This window comes from Callithrix jacchus, chromosome 7 (genome assembly GCF_049354715.1).
Source record: "Callithrix jacchus isolate 240 chromosome 7, calJac240_pri, whole genome shotgun sequence".
Taxonomy (NCBI): domain Eukaryota; kingdom Metazoa; phylum Chordata; class Mammalia; order Primates; family Cebidae; genus Callithrix; species Callithrix jacchus.
Window position 1 is genome coordinate 158,525,645 of NC_133508.1, and position 21,328 is coordinate 158,546,972.

The 21,328-nt window shown below is 41.1% G+C and overlaps 1 protein-coding gene across 1 annotated transcript in view; it reads left to right on the forward strand.

The window, feature by feature from the left end:
* Window positions 1-21,328, forward strand: part of LOC100395293 (myomegalin) — a 201,819-nt gene that overhangs the window by 80,605 nt on the left and 99,886 nt on the right. The window contains 3 exon segments of the mRNA XM_078332881.1: window positions 7,871-7,947; window positions 12,919-13,042; window positions 13,233-13,408. Coding sequence (XP_078189007.1) covers window positions 7,871-7,947; window positions 12,919-13,042; window positions 13,233-13,408 — 377 coding nt within the window.

The following is a 21,328-nucleotide window of genomic DNA, read 5'->3' on the forward strand; positions in this document are numbered from 1 at the left end:
GCAAGATTGGAGAGAGATTTTGAAATATCCAGTGTTAAGAAATCTCTGTTAGAGGAGCTTGGAGGCAATACATAGTTTTGTTCTGTAATTTGGATATAATAATAATGTTCCTATTTGACAGACACTTTCTAAGTGTATATTTATAAGTATCATTATTTCATTATAAACTGTTAAAACTTCCTAGAGCCTTTTGAAACATTTTCATCAGCCGGGTGCGGTGGCTCACGCCTGTAATCCCAGCACTTTGGGAGGCCGAGGCGGGTGGATCACGAGGTCAAGAGATCAACACCATCCTGGTCAACATGGTGAAACCCCATCTCTACTAAAAATACCAAAAATTAGCTGGGCATGGTGGCGCGTGCCTGTAATCCCAGCTACTCAGGAGGCTGAGGCAGGAGAATTGCCTGAACCCAGGAGGCGGAGGTTGCGGTGAGCCGAGATCGCGCCATTGCACTCCAGCCTGGGTAACAAGAGCGAAACTCCGTCTCAAAAAAAAGGAAACATTGTCATAACCATGGCATTCACAAAGTCGCCCATTTGAATGTATAATTCCATACACACCAACGTTTTAGTATATTAAATTGTATTGCAATCAATCTTAGGACAGGTATCACTCTAAAAGGAAGTGATGTTGGTATTTTGCTCTTATCTAAAAGGCTGACCCATCAGCCGTCAGTATCCAATTTCCCTGTCCCCCAGCTGCAATCAACCACCAATCTTTGTTTTTTCTCTGTGGATTTGCTCGTTCTGGACATTTCATATAAGTGAAATGATACAGTATACGGTTCTTTGTCACTTGTGACTGCCTTTCTTTCATTTACCATAATGTGTTCAAGGTTCATTCATATGACATGTACCATTCCTCTCTATGACTACATAATATTTCATTGTATAGATATACAACATTTGCTTATCTGATCATCTGTTAATGGATGAATTTTTAAAACTTGTTCTAGAACTTTGCTGTATCAAATACCTACGTTTGAAAAAGGTGAGCTTCCTAATGCAGTTGCACATTTGGATTGTATAGCAATTTCATTCTTAATGCTGTATTGCCTTATCTTTTAATGTCTTTACACCTCTACATCTTACCTACCATTAAACCTTACTTGGGAACTTAAGCCATACCTGAACTCCCCCAGCAAACATCACCTTTAGCCTTTTAAATTCATACGTTGGTATTTTGCTCTTATCTTTTCAACTAGATTGCAAACATACTGAGTATAAGAAACACACATCAGACATCTCCATTATTCCTTATACGACCTCTGAATCCCTTTCAACACTAAGAGTTGTGAAGTGTGGAGAATCAGTCCTTTAAGAGTCCGAACTGATTTTTTTAACACTCCCTGGTGCTGACTACATTTTTTTTCAGCTGAAACTTCGCATTCCGCTGCTGCAGAAATGTCTTGTGGAATATTAGAAGTACATAGGAGACAGTGTGCAAACTATTGACCAAGTTAGAATAATAGATAATAATCAGCATTCCATGATCAAAGAATTAATTTTGGCTTCAGAGTTTTAAAAACTGATCAGGTAAAGCCATTTCTCTTTGTTTTTGCAAAAAGTAGTTTTTAAGGATTCACTATGCCATGGCTTCTACTGGGGCAAAACTTTGAAAATACTACTTTTTAAAAAGATAGCCACAGTTTGGATTATATGAGCAATGGAACAAATAACAGAATAAAACTTGAAGCCCTGGAAAGGAGTTAGCTAATTGCTTACTGCTGGTTGCTTTTATCCTAATCCTGTTTTGGACTTTGCAGTAAACACCAGTGTGGAAAACATTTCAGTAGAATCCTGTATTTAACATGGATTGGTGTTAAGACTCTGGTCAAGTGCTGTTTCCTGAAACAAAACAAGCTGTGGACACAGACAGCCCAATTAAACACAGTTAATCCACACACTTGTCAGCCCTGTGCTCCAGTTCTAGGTACTAACATTGCAGCAAAAATTTAATTTCAGCTTCATCATCGAAACTTTTCCTTGAGTTAGATGGGCAGGTGCTCTTTTGGAGGCATGAAGAAAGAGAAGTGCTTTCTTCCCATATCCCTTCTTGAGAACATAAATTTCCTTAGATATCTTGACAAAGACCTGAGAAGACTTGGTGATAAAATAAGCAAATGCAGTTAATTTGTAATCTACTTATGCTATACTCAGACTTTAACAATTTACACATGAATGAATTTGATAAACTCTATGATGATTTTTCTACAGAAATAAGGTGCAAGAAGGTTAGACTTTAATGTAAGATACTGTAAATTGTTTTGTACTTGCATTTTCATGGGGTAAGATTTTGTAGCACTTGTGAAATTTAATTACTTTTATCCATTTTTGAAGTCATTGATTAGAATATTTAGGATTTAGTTTTGTGGAGAAAAAGCCATTTTAGCAGTTCTGTGTGAGACTCATAAACTTTATTACCTGTTTGAATAAAATTTTTCATTTTCCTTTTCTTTTTTATTTTTTGAGATGGACTTTCGCTCTTGTTACCCAGGCTGGAGTGCAGTGGCGCAATCTCGGCTCACCGCAACCTCCGCCTCCTGGGTTCAGGCAATTCTCCTGCCTCAGCCTCCTGAGTAGCTGGGATTACAGGCACGTGCCACCATGCCCAGATAATTTTCTGTATTTTTAATAGAGATGGGGTTTCACCATGTTGACCAGGATGGTCTTGATCTCTTGACCTCGTGATCCACCCGCCTCGGCCTCCCAAAGTACTGGGATTACAGGCTTGAGCCACCTCACCTGGCCTTCATTTTCCTTTTCTACTTATTGTTTTTACCTTGGAGGTAAATTATTGCTTTTACCTTGAAAACCCTTCTGGATTTTAGCTATCCTAGTCAGAGAGGGTAAATTGTTATTGTTTTTATAATTAATAATAGTTACCATTTTTTGAGTCTGGCTGCATGCCAGGCACTGTGCAATGTGATTTCTGTGCATTATTTCATTTAGTCTCCTTAACGTCCTTTGTAGATTAATATCGTTATCTCCTTGATGAGTGAGGCTTTTAGAGAGGCCAGGTTACCTGTCAAGCCCTCTTCTTGCCGTCAGAGCCTGTGCTCTTGATGATTATACTTACCGACTCCATATATTCTTTCAAGACTAAGTTATTGCAGCACATTCTCTAATTCCATAATTTACTGCATTCTACAAAATGGGCCAAAACCGGGCAGTGTTTCCTAAGCTGGTCTCTCTGGTAAAACGCTAAGGCAAGAGTGGAGTGTTGTTTTCAGTTATTGCCTTTACCTCGGAGGTAACCCTTCTGGACTGCAATTTCCTTGTCTTTAAAATAAGAGAACTGGAAGATAGAAATGCTAAGGGCTTCAAATCTGTGACTCTTTGGCCAAACTGGTCGAAGCATTGACTTCATTTTCTTCAGTAGGATTTAGAACAGATAGAACCTACATAATGTGTGCCCTCCATTTTTCTTCCCTTTAGATCTAAGTATTTTTCCTGGTAAGGCTGAGGTCTCTGACTGGTGCTGGTTAGCCTAGACATGAAGGGCAAGTGAATCAGGGTTGTTGAACAGCTGTGTGCAAGGCATGGTTCTATGCTGCTCATGTACATTCTGTCATTCAATCATTCCTCACAGAATCCCTCGTGAATAGTTACCTCCATTGACAAAGAAAGCAACCACACTATACTTATGAGGAAACTGAGGCTCATAGTGATTAGTTAACCTCCCCAAGGTCACCTAGCAGGAAAGTGATAGAGCCAGGATTTGAACCTAATTCTTTCTGGCTTTAGGTTGGTTGCACAGTACCTCTCACATTCCCTGTTGTTTGTTTATTTTTATTTAAATATTCAAGGATTTCTCATGCAAAAAATAGTATCAATAGCAAGAGACTTTTCAGAGAACTTTCTGTTAATCAGTTTATACTTGATAGAGATTCCCTGTGTCGTATCCTGAGTCTGAGAACTAGCCAGGGGGCATTGCTATAGCTCCAGTCATTTGAGACCTCATGTATTTTTAGATACGAGATTTTTAAAAAATCTGCTCAAGCAGGTTTGGCTTATCTGAGGTGGTTTAGCATATCCAGGCTTTTCTGATTTAATAAATTGCCAGGCACAGGAATATCACTGATAAGAACACTTCATCATTATAGATTCCGTTTTCTTTCATATGAGATTTAAATGGCTTTTTGTTCATTCTTTGTCATTTTCCAGGTGAAGAAGTCTTAGCAGAATTTTACCTATGGTCACAAAAGCAAATCATTTGGTGTCAGACATAATAAACTTAGGGGTCCTCCTTCTCAGCACCATATCCTGAACACCGAATCCACTTGAAATGTTATAGTCTCAAGGAAAGCAAACTGCTGTTCCCAAATGATAATGCTGTTGTTCTTGGTGGTGACGGTGACAATGACAATATTATTATCATTAAAATTATAATGATACCTGTGTTCGGAACACCGTTCTAAGTCCTTTACATGTATTAATTTATGTATGCCTCACAATCCTCCAAGGTAGGGTTTATGAATGAGGGAGATGCAGTCATCTGGGTATTACATATGAGGAAATTGCTCCCTCTTGCATTTCCAATATAATTGAATGCATACTACTTCACCTCTATAAAGGGCCTCCGGCTTAGGGACCATTTCTTATGATGACATTTGAATTCCTTTAAGTATTGACCACAAAGCCGGGGACACAGCAGCAGTTTATTAAATCTTCTATTTTACTGAATGATGAGTTGGTACGGATGAATCATTCTCAGTGCCAGGCCATGGAATTGATACAGAGATCCTGGACCTGCTCCTCATACAAAACTGAAACGTGCTTGCTCCCATTTGTTAATCTTTTGGTGTGTTTATTGCAGAATAAAATACAGGGCACTCAATTCAATTTAAATTTCAGATAAACAGCAAACAATGTCTTAGCACTTAAGTTATGTCTCAAATATTTCAAAGGATATCCTTGTAATAAAACAATTATTTGTTGTTTATCTGATATTTAAATTGAAGTAGGTGTCTTATATTTTTATTTGCTAAATCTGGTAATGCTATTAGGTGTTCATAAAGTAATCACCTTAAAGGAAGTCCTGAAAAGACACATCCTCTAATGTAAGCCTTGAAGAAATTAGGATATTTTCATCTCACTGGATCTGAACCTATTTTTAAACTTAGTCAAAAGGTACCTACTTATGAGGGGAACAAACATTCTTTTTTTTTTTAATTTTTATTGCATTTTAGGTTTTGGGGTACATGTGCAGAACATGCAAGACAGTTGCATAGGTACGCACATGGCAGTGTGTTTTGCTTCCTTTATCCCCTTCACCCACATTTGGCATTTCTCCCCAGGCTATCCCTCCCCACCTCCCCCTCCCACTGGCCCTCCCCTTTTCCCCCCAGTAGACCCCAGTGTTTAGTACTCCCCTCCCTGTGTCCATGTGTTCTCATTTTTCATCACCCGCCTATGAGTGAGAATATGCGGTGTTTCATTTTCTGTTCTTGTGTCAGTTTGCTGAGAATGATGTTCTCCAGATTCATCCATGTCCCTACAAACGACACGAACTCATCACTTCTGATTGCTGCATAATATTCCATGGTGTATATGTGCCACATTTTCCCAATCCAGTCTATCATCAATGGGTATTTGGGTTGATTCTAGGTCTTTGCTATTGTAAACAGTGAGGGGAACAAACATTCTTTTCAATATGTCACTAGAAACTTACTAGCAATAAGGTCTGAAATACCTTCAGTCCAACTGCCTTCCGACTCTAAAATCCTTTAATTCTAAGTAACCCTTAAATATTTAGACCAGGTTTCTACTTTTCCCAGTTAGTGTGTGTGTTTCAACCCCCTGCATGAAGATGTGGTGTGAAATGCCTTCACAAGTATGGTAGTCAGTATGCTGGCACTGCGTGTTGCCCTGCACTTCTAGAAGTCTAGATGTTGGTGGCTATTATATGGCAGCAATAAAGGAAAGTCGTTCCTACTGTTCTAGGACCCGCAATACGACTTTCCATGCTTTAGCTGCTGCACCTTCAGTCTCTCTGTCAACCTCTGATCTAAACACTTCCTTAGCTAGTAACATTCTTCCTGCCTAACACTGTGTGACGGACTTCATCAGGGAAGGGACTGATTCATCTCTGCATGCTGAGTTTTAAGCTGAAATAAAGTAATCCCTCAACTAACATTCTACAGAATCCCCACAAACCTGCCCCTATTTTAGTTAATAGAACGCATTCCCACTGACATGCTAGAAATTTCGGCACCGTCTTTGGTCCTCCCTCCAGTCTAATCTGAATCTCACAAGTCATCAAGGCCTGTGGCTTCTGCCTCTGAAATGTCTTTTGAGTCTTTCTGTACCTCTTGTCCTTAGATAGTGCCCCTCCCTATTCTGTTCAGTTGTCCCTGACCCACCCATCTTCTTCATAATTCCTTCTTCAACATGGACCTGATCATGGCAATGCCTAAAGCTCCCTGATGAGTCTTCGATCTCTGCCTATTATTATCCAGTTTTTTTTGTGTGTGTGTGTGACCATCACCCAGGCTGGAGTGCAGCAGCAGAATCTCGGCTGACCACAACCTCCGCCTCCTGGGTTCAAGCAATTCTCCTGCCTCAGCCTCTTGAGTAACTGGGATTACAGGCATGAATCACCACGCCCAGCTAATTTGTGTATTTTTAGTAGAGACTGGGTTTCACCATGTTGGCCAGGCTGGTTTCAAACTCCTGACCTCAAGTGATCTGCCTGAATCAGCCTTCCAAAGTGCTGGGATTACAGGCTTGAGCCACCGAGCCCGGCCTGTCTAGTTGTCTTAGCAGGATTTTCACAAAGTAATTACAAATTATTTTCTACACTCCTTTTTTTAAAAAAAAAAATTTTTTTTTTTTGAGACGGAGTTTCGCTCTTGTTACCCAGGCTGGAGTGCAATGGCGCGATCTCGGCTCACCGCAACCTCCGCCTCCTGGGTTCAGGCAATTCTCCTGCCTCAGCCTCCTGAGTAGCTGGAATTACAGGCACGCGCCACCATGCCCAGCTAATGTTTTGTATTTTTAGTAGAGACGGGGTTTCACCATGTTGACTAGGATGGTCTCGATCTGTTGACCTTGTGATCCACCTGCCTCGGCCTCCCAAAGTGCTGGGATTACAGGCGTGAGCCACCACCGCACCTGACTTCTACACTCCTTACCACACACTAAGCCACTTAACCTGCACCAGACACACTTGGGATGTTTTTATTTCCTTATTTCTGTTTTCCCAAATCTTGTTACTCCCTGGCCTCAATAAAAATTAATTGTTCCCTGTATTACTTTACCATCCGAGTCCCCTCTCATCTTAAGCAAACCTAATTTATAAAATTACAATTTTATAATAAATCATTGTTTTCAAAAATGTTTACAACCAAAAATTTTTTTAAATAATTAAATCCCCAGATATTTAAAAGTATTATTCTATTAATAGAATGCGATCTCGGTTTTTGTGTGTGTGTGTGTGTGTGATCGTCTAGCTCTGTCACCCAGGCTGGAGTGTAGCAGCAGAATCTCGGCTATTAAAAGTATTATTCTAGCCATTTGGTTTTCAGGAACATACCTGCATTAGAAAGAAACCATTTATTTTAATATATACCCTGTCCTGCAATGGTTTAGAGAATGGGTAGGCTCAAGCAGTGTTCATGATCCAGGGGTAATAATGAATAGGTCGGGAAAATCAGTAAGTAGCTCAGGGGAAACCTTGAAGCTGTACAGTTTATTCTTCCTTGACTAGATTGCTGATCCGGCTGAATCCCCAATTATGTCAAGGGTCACAAAGAGGGCAGAGAAGAGGTGAGAGACTGTAGACCAAGGCAGGACTCAAATAGGAACCTGGATCCAGGATAAAGGGTCCATGGCAGTTAATGACGATTAATGTCTGTGTGCTTTTCAGAACATTGAGCTGAAGGTTGAAGTGGAGAGCTTGAAACGAGAACTTCAGGACAAGAAGCAGCATCTGGATAAAACATGGTGAGTTGCAATTTTAAGCGCTGGTCTTTTCCAGAGTCTGGGTTGGTAATCGGAGAGCGATAGATTTGGAACCAAATTCCTTAACCTATCTGTGGCATTTCAATCCTGGGTCTGATTCAGGAACTGAATACATTTTCTTTCTTTCTTTCTCTCTTTTTTTTTTTTTTTTTTTGAGATGGAGTTTCACTCTTGTTATCCAGGCTGGAGTGCAATGGCGCGATCTCGGCTCACCACAACCTCCGCCTCCTGGGTTCAGGCAATTCTCCGGCCTCAGCCTCCTGAGTAGCTGGGATTACAGGCACGCGCCACCATGCCCAGCTAATTTTTTGTATTTTTAGTAGAGACGGGGTTTCACCATGTTGACCAGGATGGTCTTGATCTCTTGACCTTGTGATCCACCTGCCTCGGCCTCCCAAAGTGCTGGGATTACAGGCATGAGCCACCGCGCCTGGCCCAACAATACATTTTCATGTGCTGTATTTCTCTTGGGTTCTCTGTCTATTACTAAGTCAGATGGACCTTGGCATAAGTTGGTAAATTCACCAGATATAAGATTGCAAACTTCCTATTAGTCAGCAATCAACTAATTAGAAACAGCGAATGTTTCCAGTTTTAGTAGCGACAAATGCAGATAAGCTTTATCAAAAAGTATCGGTCAGCCTATAATAACAACAAAGTCTGTGATAACGTTTGGGGAAAATGGGCACTCTCACCACTCTCAGTGGCAGTATAAATTGTGATAACACTTTTAGTATGTGGTGCTTCCTATTATAATAAAAAAGGGGGATTCCCTTTGATCAAACAATCCCTAGAAGGAATCTGTTTTCTATAAATAAAAGCACTAGTGTGAAAGGATAAATGTGTAAGGATGTTTACTGCATCGTTAGTTGTAATGGCAAAGAACTAGAAACAATTGTCCATCAATAGGGCATTGACTGAAGAAAGTTTGGAATGACCACACTGTGGACTATTCTGCAGTTATTGAAAGGAATGAGTTAGCTCTATATTGTTGTCCTAGTGGGAATTCCTTGATAAAATAAGGGGGAAAAGTTGCTGAGTGATATTTGTAGTACATTGAGGAAAAGTGAGATCACAGTCCATGATAGGGAGAAGACTTGATATTTTTCTTTGTATATATTTGCATTGTTAAAATGGTTAGTTTTATAATGTATAGGTTTTTAAAAACTTGGTGTTAAATGACAAGTATTATTGAAATTATTTAAAATATTTCCGGATTTTAATAAAGTTTCGGAATGCAAAAATTAATGTATAAAAATCAGTAGCATTTCTACACACCAATAACAGTCAAAATCAAGAAAGCAATTCCATTTACAATAGCCACTAAAAAAAATAAAATACCTTGGAATACATCTAACCAAGGAGGTGAAAGATCTCTACAAGGAAGACGATGAAACACTGCTAAAAGAAATCGTAGATGACACAATCAAGTGGGAAAACATTCCATGCTCATAGATCGGAAGAATCAGTATCATTAAAATGGCCTACAGCCCAAAGCAATCTACAGGTTTGACACTATTCCTATCACACTGCCAATGCCATTCATCAAATGACAAGATCAAAGCCAGAGGCATCGCACTATCCAACTTCAAACCATACTACAAGGCTACAGTTACCAAAACAGCATGTTACTGACACACACACACAAAAAAAAAGACACACAGACCAATGGAACCAAATAGAGACCCCAGAAATAAAGCCATGTACCTATAGCAATCTGATCTTCGACAAAGTCAACAAAAATAAGCAGTGGGGAAAAGACTCCTCTATTCAATGATGCTGGGATAACTGGCCGGCCATATACAGAAGAATGAAACTGGGCCCCTACCTTTCAGCACCTATAAAAATTAACTCAAGATGGATTAAAGATGTAAATGCAAGACCTCAAACTATACGCGGTGGCTCATGCCTGTTATCCCAGCACTTTGGGAGGCCGAGGCAGGAGGATCACAAGGTCAAGAGATTGAGACCATCCTGGCCAACATGGCGAAACCCCATCTCTACTAAAAAATACAAAAATTAGCTGGGCATGGTGGCACGCACCTGTAGTCCCAGCTACTTGGGAGGCTGAGGCAGGAGAATCACTTAAACCTGGGAGGCGGAGGTTGCAGTGAGCTGAGATTGTGCCACTGCACTCTAGCCTGGTGACAGACTGAGACTCCGCCTCAGAAAAAAAAAAAGAATCCTAGAAGAAAACCCAAGAAACACCATTCTAGATATTGGCCTCAGGAATTTATGACTAAGTCCTCAAAACCAATTGCAACAGAACCAAAAAGCAATGAGTGGGATTTATTTAAAGAGTTTTGCCCAGCAAAAGAAGCTATCAACAGAGCAAACAGACAGCCTCTAGAATCTGAAAAAAAATTGCAAACTAGCATCTGAAAAATTGAACAATGAAAAACAAATAACCCCATTTAAAAAATGAGCAAAAGGCATGATCAGACACTTTTCAAAAGAAGACGTACAAATGACCAAGAAATATATGAAAAATTGCTCCACAGCAATAATCATTAGGGAAATATAAATCAAAACCACAATGAGATACCATCTCACACCAGTCAGAATGTTTACTCCTGCAACATCTGAAAACAACAGTTGCTGGCAAGGCTGCATAGAAATGGGAATGCTTATATGCTATACTGTTGGTGGAAAGGTTAATTAGTTCAGTCACTGTGGAAAGCAGTCTGGAGATTTCTCAAAGAACTTAAAACAGAACTACCATCCAACCCAGCAATTCCCTTACAAGGTATATATCCAAAGGAAAACAAATCTATCAAAAAGACACATACACTTACATGTTCACTGCAGCACTCTTCACAATAGCAAAGACGTGGAATCAATCTAGATGCCCATCAACAGTAGATTGGATAAAGAAAATGTGGTACATCCAATTTACATATACACCATGGAATACTATGCAGCCACAAAAAAGAATGAAATCATGTTTGCAGCAACACAGATGCCACTGGAGGCCATTATCCTAAGATAATTAATGCAGAAACAAAATCAAATGTGGTAGCATGTTCTCACTTATAAGCAGGAGCTAAACAAGTACTCATGGTCACAAAGATAGCAACACTAGAAACGGGACTACTACAGTGGGGAGGTGGGGAGTTGGGGAAGGGATGAAAAACTAACTATTGGGTACTAGGCTCAGTACCTGGGTGATGGAATCATTTGTACCCCAGCCTCAGCATCATGTAGTATACCAAGGTAGGAAACCTAACACAGGTAGCCCCTGCAGCTAAAATAAAAGTTGAAAAAGTAAAAGAAAATAACATATGAATGCAAAAAACAAGTTTCAGATTATGTTCTGGGATCAGTACACAGTCAATCTGATCTGGCATTCTTTCTGGATCTACAGTATTTCTTGATATTTAGGGTGACAATCCAGTCAAAATGTTTAAAACTGAATTAAATTATACACGATGTGCTGATATTGCTAAATACATACTAAGGCATTAAATAAGACAACAGATTTTAGAAAAACATAATAATAACAATTAGTAACATTTGACATTTGTGTAATGCTTTGTTTAAAAAAAACTTTCTAAAATGTCATTTGAATTAGGTGACATTATTCTATTTTGGGGAATGAGAAAACTAAGGTATGTTCTTCTCAAATCAGTGACAGAGCCCTCATCTTCTGGCATAAAGTTCAGGGTCTTCTGACTTCAAGCAGCTGTAGCATCTTAAATAAGGCATTCCTGGTTAACGGTGTAACTGAGAAAACGTGTAACTTCCATTCTCTATCGATCGTAGTTAGTGGTTACCTATTGCACCAGCAAGGAGGATGGAGTCAAATACAGATTCAGAGCAAAAGTTGATTCCTGGGGTCTGCCTATTTGAAGGTCTTGGATTATACCCTTGACTTTTGTCTCTTGTACAGCCAAGATCCTCATGCCTCCAAGCGCTATGTAATGACGGGAGCTCAAGCTAAACATAGCCCCTGGGATGGTATTGAGTAGTGTTGACTATCCAACAGAGAATCCTATAATCTTTAGGGAAGCATCCTTTGTTCTCCCGGGACACATATTGAAGTATCTCTGGTCTCAGTGCCCCATAAGCCTTTATACTTCAATATTCCTCTTTGTCCTGAGAACAAGAAGATGTCTCACGGTTCTCAACAAATGGCTTAAAGCAGGAATAAAACCAAAGAGGAATCAAAATCATTCGGCATCTGATATTACCCCCAAATTTCTAATCCTTAGACATCTAAGAGCAGCTGTTCACTATAAATAAATTGGTGATACCTTACCCGCTTCATGTTAGCGCCTGGACATTCAATCCTAGGGATATCAGACAGGCAAAGCTCAGCCAAAATCTTGAGCTTTCACGGATTAAATGTCTCTGTATGGGATCATGGGAAAGCTGGGTAGAACTCTGGGTGGGTAGCACAGATTTAGGGCAGCCTGCTATGAATTACTGGCTTTAAAGGAAGAGAGCATTTCTGTGGCTGCCCAAATGGATATTCTGTACCAGCAACCTAAATGGAAAGAACACTTGAATTTCAAACAGCAGGAAAAGCAAGGAACTAGCAAAGCATCCTAAGAAGCAGAATCGATGGAAGAGTCCCAGGACAGATGGCAGTGAATATAAACCACTTGCTGACTACCTGCCTTCCAAATGAAAGTTCCTCTGGAAGCTATAGCAATAATGAAGCCACTAGGAAGTCAAGTACATACCACTTGGCAAACAACAAAAAAGAGTTTCTAAAAGTTTGGAATGTTTTCAACCTGAAAAAGTTGAAGAGATCAGTTCCACTCCCACCATCACCTCCCCGCCCCCCGCAATAAAAAAAAAAAAGAGAGAGAGAGAGAGAGATCAGTTCCACAGATAACTGTAGATAGAAAAAATGCTCCGTTTTTCTTCTTATCAGTGTCACTGCATTACTGGAACAACCTTAATGGTTCCATTGCTACTGTATATCTGGCTAATACTCTGTGGTTTTAGGGCTGATGTGGAGAATCTCAGCAGTCACAATGAAGCTGAGCTCCGGCGCCAGTTTGAGGAGCGACAGCAGGAGACAGAGCATGTTTACCAGCTCTTGGAAAATAAGATCCAGCTTCTGCAGGAGGTGAGGAGGAATTCTCGAAGTCCATAGCTGGGGGTACTCTTGTATTAATACCTCTTTTCCTACTGCCCTGCCTCTGGCATTCACCTTTTCCGTCCCTACTTTCCTGCCCAAATTCATCCGTGTTCCTGGGTCTTAGGGCTTCTAACCTAGGTAAAGCCTTGCAGCCTCTCCGCTTTTGTTCTTTTTCCAGGAATCCAGGCTGGCAAAGAATGAAGCTGCGCGGATGGCAGCTCTGGTGGAAGCAGAGAAGGAGTGTAACCTGGAGCTCTCAGAGAAACTGAAGGGAGTCACCAAAAACTGGGAAGATGTACCAGGAGACCAGGTCAATCCCGACCGATACACGGAGGCCCTGGCCCAGAGGGACAAGTAGGTACCTTCAGTGCTCTTTTTGTCACTTATCTTTTGCCCATTTTCAAGACATACAGCAGCTTCACGGTTCCCTTTCAGGGACTGACAGTGGGAGCTTCATTATTTCTAAGACTTTATGGGCTCACAACCAAAGATGTTCTTTTCAGGATTGACTTTTCAATGGTATCCATTAAGAAAACGCACTTCGGGCCGGGCGCGGTGGCTCACGCCTGTAATCCTGGCACTTTGGGAGGCTGAGGCGGGTGGATCACGAGGTCAAGAGATCGAGACCATCCTGGTCAACAAGGTGAAACCTGTCTCTACTAAAAATACAGAAATTAGCTGGGCATGGTGGCGCACGCCTGTAGTCCCAGCTAGTCGGGAGGCTGAGGCAGGAGAATTGCTTGAACCCAGGAGGCAGAGGCCGCGGTGAGCTGAGATCACGCCATTGCACTCCAGCTTGGGTAACAAGAGCGAAACTCTGTCTCAAAAAAAAAAAAAAAAAGAAAAAAGAAAAGAAAAGAAAAGGAAACTCACTTCTTGGATTCAGTGGGCAAATAGTGGCCTGGATTCACTTATTCAGCAAACATTTACTGGGCACATCACACGTCAGATACCAGGCTAAGCACTTCAGTTACAGAAACAAAAGACCTAGTTCTTCTCACCAAGAAACACGTTACATGATTTTAATAAGTCTCCTGATAGAAGAGCGTGGGGTGCTCTGGGGAAATATTGGGGGGTCATCCATTCCACATTAAAAGAGCAAGGTGTCTGCTATGGTCTGAATGTTCTGTGTCCCTTCTCCCGCTCCACCCCCCACCAGTTCATATGTTGAAATCTTAACTCTTAAGGTGATGGCATTATGAAGCGGAGCCATTAGGAGGTGATTAGATGTTAGACACTCAGATGAAATCCTCACAAATGGGATTAATACATTTGTTTTCTTTGGGGGGGGAGGAAGGCAGGAAGGGAGGGAAGGAAGGGAGGGAGGAAGGAAGGGATGAAGGAAGGAAGGAAGGGAGGGAGGAAGGGAGGGAGGACGGGGGGAGGGAGGGAGGGAGGGAGGGAAGGGAAGGAAGGAAATCAAGCAATGAGAGAGACATTGCCGACCTGGATCTTGAGGTCTACAAGTTGATTTCTTTTTTTCTTTTTTTGAGAGAAGGAAAGAAAAACAAATGAGTAAAGGAGAGGAAGAAAGAGGAAGAGAAAGAGGGAGGGTGAATGGAAATATTGCTTTATTCTGAAAAAAAAAAGGGTATTAATAATGGCTAATCAATGTTTCATTTAAACCTATGAGTAGGTGTGATGTGGTATTGACAAGAATGTATATTTTGTGTATTTGAAGTGGAGAGCTCTATAAATATTTATTAAGTTTACTTGTTCTGGATCTGAGTTTGAGTCCTGGATATCCTTATTAATTTTCTGTCTCATTGAGTCTGAGTCTTTATGTACCTGGGTGTTAGGATCGTTAGCTCTTATTGTTGCATTGATCCTTTTACCACTATATCTTTGTTGCTTTAAAATCTATTTTATCAGATGCGAGAATTGCAACTCCTGCTTTTTATTTATTTATTTATTTTTGCTCTCCATTTGGTTGGTAAATCTTTCTCCATCCCTTTGTTTTGAGTCTTTGTGTATCCTTGCATGTGAACTGGGTCTGGATGTAGCATACCGTTGGGTTTTGGCTGTATCTTTTGATTGGAGGATTTAGTCTATTTAAGTTTAGGATTACTGCCATTTGATGTTAACTGGCTGTTTTATCCATTTGTTGATGTAAATTCTTCTTTATGTTGGTGCTCTTTACTTTTTGGTATATTTTTAGAAAGGCTAATACTGGTTGTTTCTTTCTGTGTGTAATGCTTCTTTCAGAAGCTCTTGTAAAGCAGGCCTGGTGGTAATAAAATCTCTGAGTACTTGCTTGTTCATAAAAGATTTTATTTTTCCTTCAGTTGTGAAGCTTAGTTTGGCTGGATATGAAATTCTGGGCTGAAGGTTCTGTTCTTTGAGGATGTTGAATATTGGCCCCCACTCTCTTCTGGCTTGTAGAGTTTCTGCTGAGAGATCTGCTGTAAGTCTGATAGACTTCCCTTTGTTGGTAATCTGACCTTTCTCTCTGGCTGCCCTTAGTATTTTCTCCTTTGTTTCAACCCTGATGAATCTAACGATTATGTGCCTTGGGGTTGCTCTTCTTGAGGAATATCTTTGTGGTGTTCTCTGTATTACCAGGGGTTGAATATTGTCCTGCTTTGCTAGATTGGGAAAGTTTTCCCCAATAATATCCTGAAGGGTATTTTCCAGCTTGGATTCATTCTCTTCGTCGCATTCAGGTACACCTATCAAACATAAATTTGGTCTTTTCACATCGTCCCACATTTCTTGGAGACTTTGCTCATTCCTTTTTATCCTTTTTTCTCTAATCTTGTCTTCTTGTTTTATTTCATTAAGTTGGACTTTGACCTCTGATATCCTTTCTTCTGCTTGAACAATTCGAGTGTTTAAACCTGTGCATACTTCTCGGAGTTCCTGTATTGTATTCTTCAGTTCCATTAATTCACTTATATTCCTCTCTAAGTTGTCTAATTCTCAATAGGATTTCGTCAAACCTTTTTTGAAAGTTCTTAGTTTCTTCACGTTGGGCTACAACGTGTTCTTTTAACTCACAGAAGTTTCTTATTATCCATTCCTTGAAGCATGATTCTGTGAATGGAATGCACTCGTTCTCCATCAAGCCTTGTTCCCTTGTTGATGTGGAACTGTGATCATCTTTAGAGGGAGAGGCGTTGTGATTTTGAGTATTCTCAGCCTTTTTACGCTGGTTTCTTCCCATCATTGTAAATTTATCCTCCTGTCGTCTTTGAAATTACCTACTTTCAGATTAGGTCTCTTGATTGGATGTCCAAGTTGTTAGTTCCCAGGGCCAGAACAGCGGCCTTAAGACTGATGGTGCTTTTCTGCCTGGGAATCTCCCGTCTGGCTTCCTCCTTGTGTCCGTAATAGGCGACTCTGCCTTCCTGGGGCTCCAAACCTCGGTCAGAAGGGGAACCAGTCTCGTTTACTCTGCGCCGAGAGCTGCCACGCTGCGGTGCCATCACAGCTGCTGCGCCGGCCTCAGGAGTCGTGCTGGGGACCCGTGTGGGTCCTCCAAACCTCGGTCAGAAGGGGAGCTGGCCCTGTTTACTCTGCTCCAAGAGCTGCCGCGCCGAGGTGCCAGCAAAACTGCTGCGCCAGCCACAAGAGTTGCGCTGGCGACTGGTGTGGTTCCTCCACTGGGAATCTTCTGCTCCGTGAGTGACCAGAATTTGTCTGAAAGTGTGGCATCCTCTAGTTCTCTGCACTCTCACTGAGAGCTGCAATCCCGAGATGTTAGCGATTGGCCATCTTGGATCATTTGGGGATTAATACATTTGTGAAAGAGACTCCAGGGAGCTAGTTAGCACCTTCTACCGTGTGAGGATATAGTGGGAGTGCACCCTGAGGAGCCAGATTGTGGATCTTTACCAGACACTGAATCTGTCAGTGCTTTGATCTAGGACTTCCTTACCTCCAGAACTGTGAGAAATAAATTTTTGTTGTTTCTAAGTGTTATATGTAAAATTTTGATGCCGCAGAAGAAATAGCACTTGAAGATAAATCCTCTCAGCAAGGTAGTTTACTTCTGTAGAAGGGTGTACCTCATGGACGCAGCAATGGTGAGTGCACCCCTGGACAAGGGAGGAAAAGGGGTCTTTTTCCTGACGGAGGTCAAACCTACTGCTCTATCACTCCGCTATTGGCTATGGTTAGACTGCACGGGTTAGACTAATCCCAACTGGCTATTTTAAAGAGAGCAGGGGTAAGAGCTGAAGTAGCAGGGTGGGTAGTTTGGTGGGAAGGACAGTTAACAGCAGGTCAGAGAAGGTACCCAGTGGTGACCTAGATCAAAGCAGGTGACCAGAGCAGGTGACTGGAGCAGGTGACCAGGGCAGGTCACTAGGATGAGTCAAGACAGAACAGGGGACTGGGGGAACAGATGTGAACTACTGATTAGAACAGGTGGAGAAGGCTGTTTACTGAAACTGCAAGGAAGTTAAACTTTAAAATGGAGGACAGGCCGGGCGCGGTGGCTCACGCCTGTAATCCCAGCACTTTAGGAGGCCGAGGCAGATGGATCATGAGGTCAAGAGATCGAGACCATCCTGGTCAACAAGGTGAAACCCCATCTCTACTAAAAATACAAAAATTAGCTGGGCATGGTGGCGTGTGCCTGTAATCCCAGCTACTCAGGAGGCCGAGGCAGGAGAATTGCCTGAACCCAGGAGGCGGAGGTTGTGGTGAGCCGAGATCGTGCCATTGCACTCCAGCCTGGGTAACAACAGCAAAACTTCATCTCAAAATAAAAATGGAGGACAAAGAACTGAACATGCTGACAGACTGATTCTTTGAAGAGAAATTGAGAATTCATTGTATCCAATATAAGCCACCTGGTTTATGGGGTTTTGTTATAGCAGCCCAAACAGACTGAGATAATGCCATTGAAGGTTTCCCAGAGGAAATGAAGCCTGAGCTGAGCTTTGAAGGATGAATAGGAGTTAGGATAAATAGGTAGAAAGTGGATAGGGAAAGGAAAGATTCTATACAGAAGGAGAAACTGTAGAGGGAAGACACAGGGAAAGGAATATTTCAAGAACTTTAAATAATTATACATAACTGGAGCAAGTGGAAGACAAGTAAGAGGTAATTTTTTTGGGAATAGGGGTCTGATTGTGCTAGCTTTGTATGCCATTAACGGAACTTGGACTTTGTCCTGAAGGTAACTGGGCAATTGTTGAAGTCACCACTATCTACTGTCTGGGCTATTGCAGAAACTAAAAATACAAAATTACAAAAAATACAAAAAATCTCTACTAAAAATACAAAAATTAGCTGGGCATGGTGGCACGCACCTGTAGTCCCAGCTACTCAGGAGGCTGAGGCAGGAGAATCACTTGAACCTGGGAGGCAGAAGTTGCAGTGAGCCAAGAACGTGCCACTGCACTCCAGCCTGGCTGCAGAGTGAGACTCCATCTCAAAAAAAAAAAAAAAAAAATTGTTTCTTATTCCCAAATGTTAGTTGATCCTCACACTCTAAATGAATTTATATTTGGTTTATGAAATTCTGACTTGACTTTCTGGTGCCCCTTACCTTTCTGCCAAGTATTTTCTCCTAAGGTTCAATCATTTTCTGATACACTCATACAGAAATAGTAATCACAACTGGAAACATTTCATCTAGTACCTGGCACATTTTCAAGGACCTGGACAGAACCTTACTCTAATATATACAAACAGAATATGCCTAGAACATAGATGATCAATAACTTTATTTGAACCCATGGTTTGTATACTTCAGCACAGTATTTCATAACTTAACCCGAGTCTGAATTTTCAGTCTCTTCTCCAGCCATTGCCTCTTCCCCCTGGACTTGTGTTCCAGTGACTCTTCCCAAGTCATTCACTGGGTCTTCATGCCTTCATTCCTTTGTTCAATCTCTTCCTTCTGAGCCTGGAAAACCACCCATGTCTTTGCTATTGTTAAGAGTGTGCAGTGAACATTTGCACGTATATATCTTCATGGTAGAATGATTTATATTCCTCTCGATATATACCCAGAAATGAGATTGCTGGGTTGAATGGTAGTTCTGCTTTCTATTTTTTGAGGAATTGCCATACTGCTTTCTACAATAGTTGAACAAATTTACACTCCCCTCAACAGTGTCTAAGTGTTTCCTTTTCTCTGCAACCTCACTAGCGTCTGTTATTTTTTGACTTTTTAACCATAGCCATTCTGGCTGGTGTGAGATGGTATCTCATTGCAGTTTTGATGGCATTTCTCTAGTGATCAGTGTTATTGAGCTTTTTATCATATGCTTGCTGGCTGCATGTATGTCTTTTTAAGTGTCTGTTTGTGTTCTTTGCCCACTTTTTAATGGCGTTGTTTTTCTCTTGTAAATTTGGCTACATTTCTTATAGACGCTGGACATTAAACCTTCGTCCAATGCATAGTTTGCAAATATTTTCTCCCGTTCGGTAGGTTGTCTGTCTACTCTGAAACCACACAGTCCTTCACATCTCTTCTCCTGAGCATCGCTGCACTCCTTCAAGTCAAATGAATCATTTATTTATCTTTCTTCCCAAATGTTAGTAGCTCTATGGCAGCACTCACCATACTATATAGTGCCTCTATTCTGGTAGCAATTATTATATTCTATTACTATTATTTGCTTCTATACAATCATGCATCACTCAACTTCAGGGATATGTTCTGGAAGTGCATCTTTAGGCAATCCATTCTTAACTGTGTGCCCATCACAGAGTATGCTTACACAAACCTTGATGGAATAGCCTACTGCACACCTAGGCTATATGGTATAGCTTATGGCCTCGAGGCTGCAAACCTGTACAGCATATTACTATACTGAATATGGTAGGTAACTGTAACACAATGGTGACCATTTCTGAATCTAAACATAGAAAAGATACAGTAAAAGTACTGTATACAAGATAACAAACAGTACACCTGTTTAGGGGACTGACCAGAATCGGAACTTGCAGACTGGAAGGTGCTCTGGGTGACTTAGTGAGTGAGTCGTGGTGTGAATGAGCGTGAAGGCCCACCACACCTTTTATAGTCATACAAAAATATTTTCCTTATGTCATTATTCTAGAAAAGGTTTATTCCGTTTTTAATTTTTTTTTTTTTTACTTTTTAAACTTTTTTATTAAAAACGAAAACACAAACCTACACATTAGCCTAGGCTTACGCAGGGTCAGGATCATCAATATCACTGCCTTCCACCTTTAAATCTTGTCCCCTGGAAGGTCTTCCGGGACGATAACACACAGGAGCTGTCATCTCCTATGATAACAATGCCTTCTTCTGAAATAGCTCCTGAAGGAACTTGAGGCTACTTTACAGTTAATCTTTTTTTAATAAGTAGAAACAGTACAGTCTAAAACAACAGTAAAGTATAATATAGTAAATACATAAGCCAGTAACACTTATTATCAAGTACTATACACTACACATATATTATGTATAGTTACATTTTTATACAATTGTCAGTGCACTGGGTTTGCTTGCACCTGTGATGCCACAAACAAGTGAGAAACGCATTGCACTGTGGTGTTACTGCAGCTAGGGCTTTACTGGGTGACAGGAATTTGTCAGCTCCAGTATAATCTTATTGGGCTGCCATCATTCATGCAGTATGATGACATCATGTTGACAGAAACGTTATGTGGTACGTGACTGTAGCTGTGTGTCTCCCTACTGTTCAAATCCCTAGCACAGGTGCTGGAGGAATTCAAATTTTTGCAAAACAGAGACTGTACTTTTCCAACTCCATGTTCCCAGTACTTGATGGAGCGCACTGAGTACACAAAATGGTTATCCAAGAAACGTTTCTCGAGTGGAACAGCCACCCCTCCACCACCAAAAAATTCTAGGCCCTTATTAATAGAGTTAAATACCTGGGGTCTGCAGATCCATGGATAAGCTTCAGGAGGTCCATGAACCTGGTAAAAATGCAAGCAAAAGAGTTGTCCGTGCAGCCGGGCGCGGTGGCTCACGCCTGTAATCCCAGCACTTTGGGAGGCCGAGGTGGGCAGATCATGAGGTCAAGAGATCAAGACCATCCTGGTCAACAAGGTGAAATCTCATCTCTACTAAAAATACAAAAAATTAGCTGGGCGTGGTGGCATGTGCCTGTAGTCCCAGCTACTAAGGAGGCTGAGGCAGGAGAGTTGCCTGAACCCAGGAGGTGGAGGTTGCAGTGAGCCAAGATCACGCCATTGCACTCCGGCCTGGGTAACAAGAGTGAAACTCCATCTCAAAAAAAAAAAAAAGTCGTCTCTGTATTTATTTGGGGCAGAGGTTTCTAAATAATACACGGGTTTCTAAAGAAATGTATCAAAAGGTTC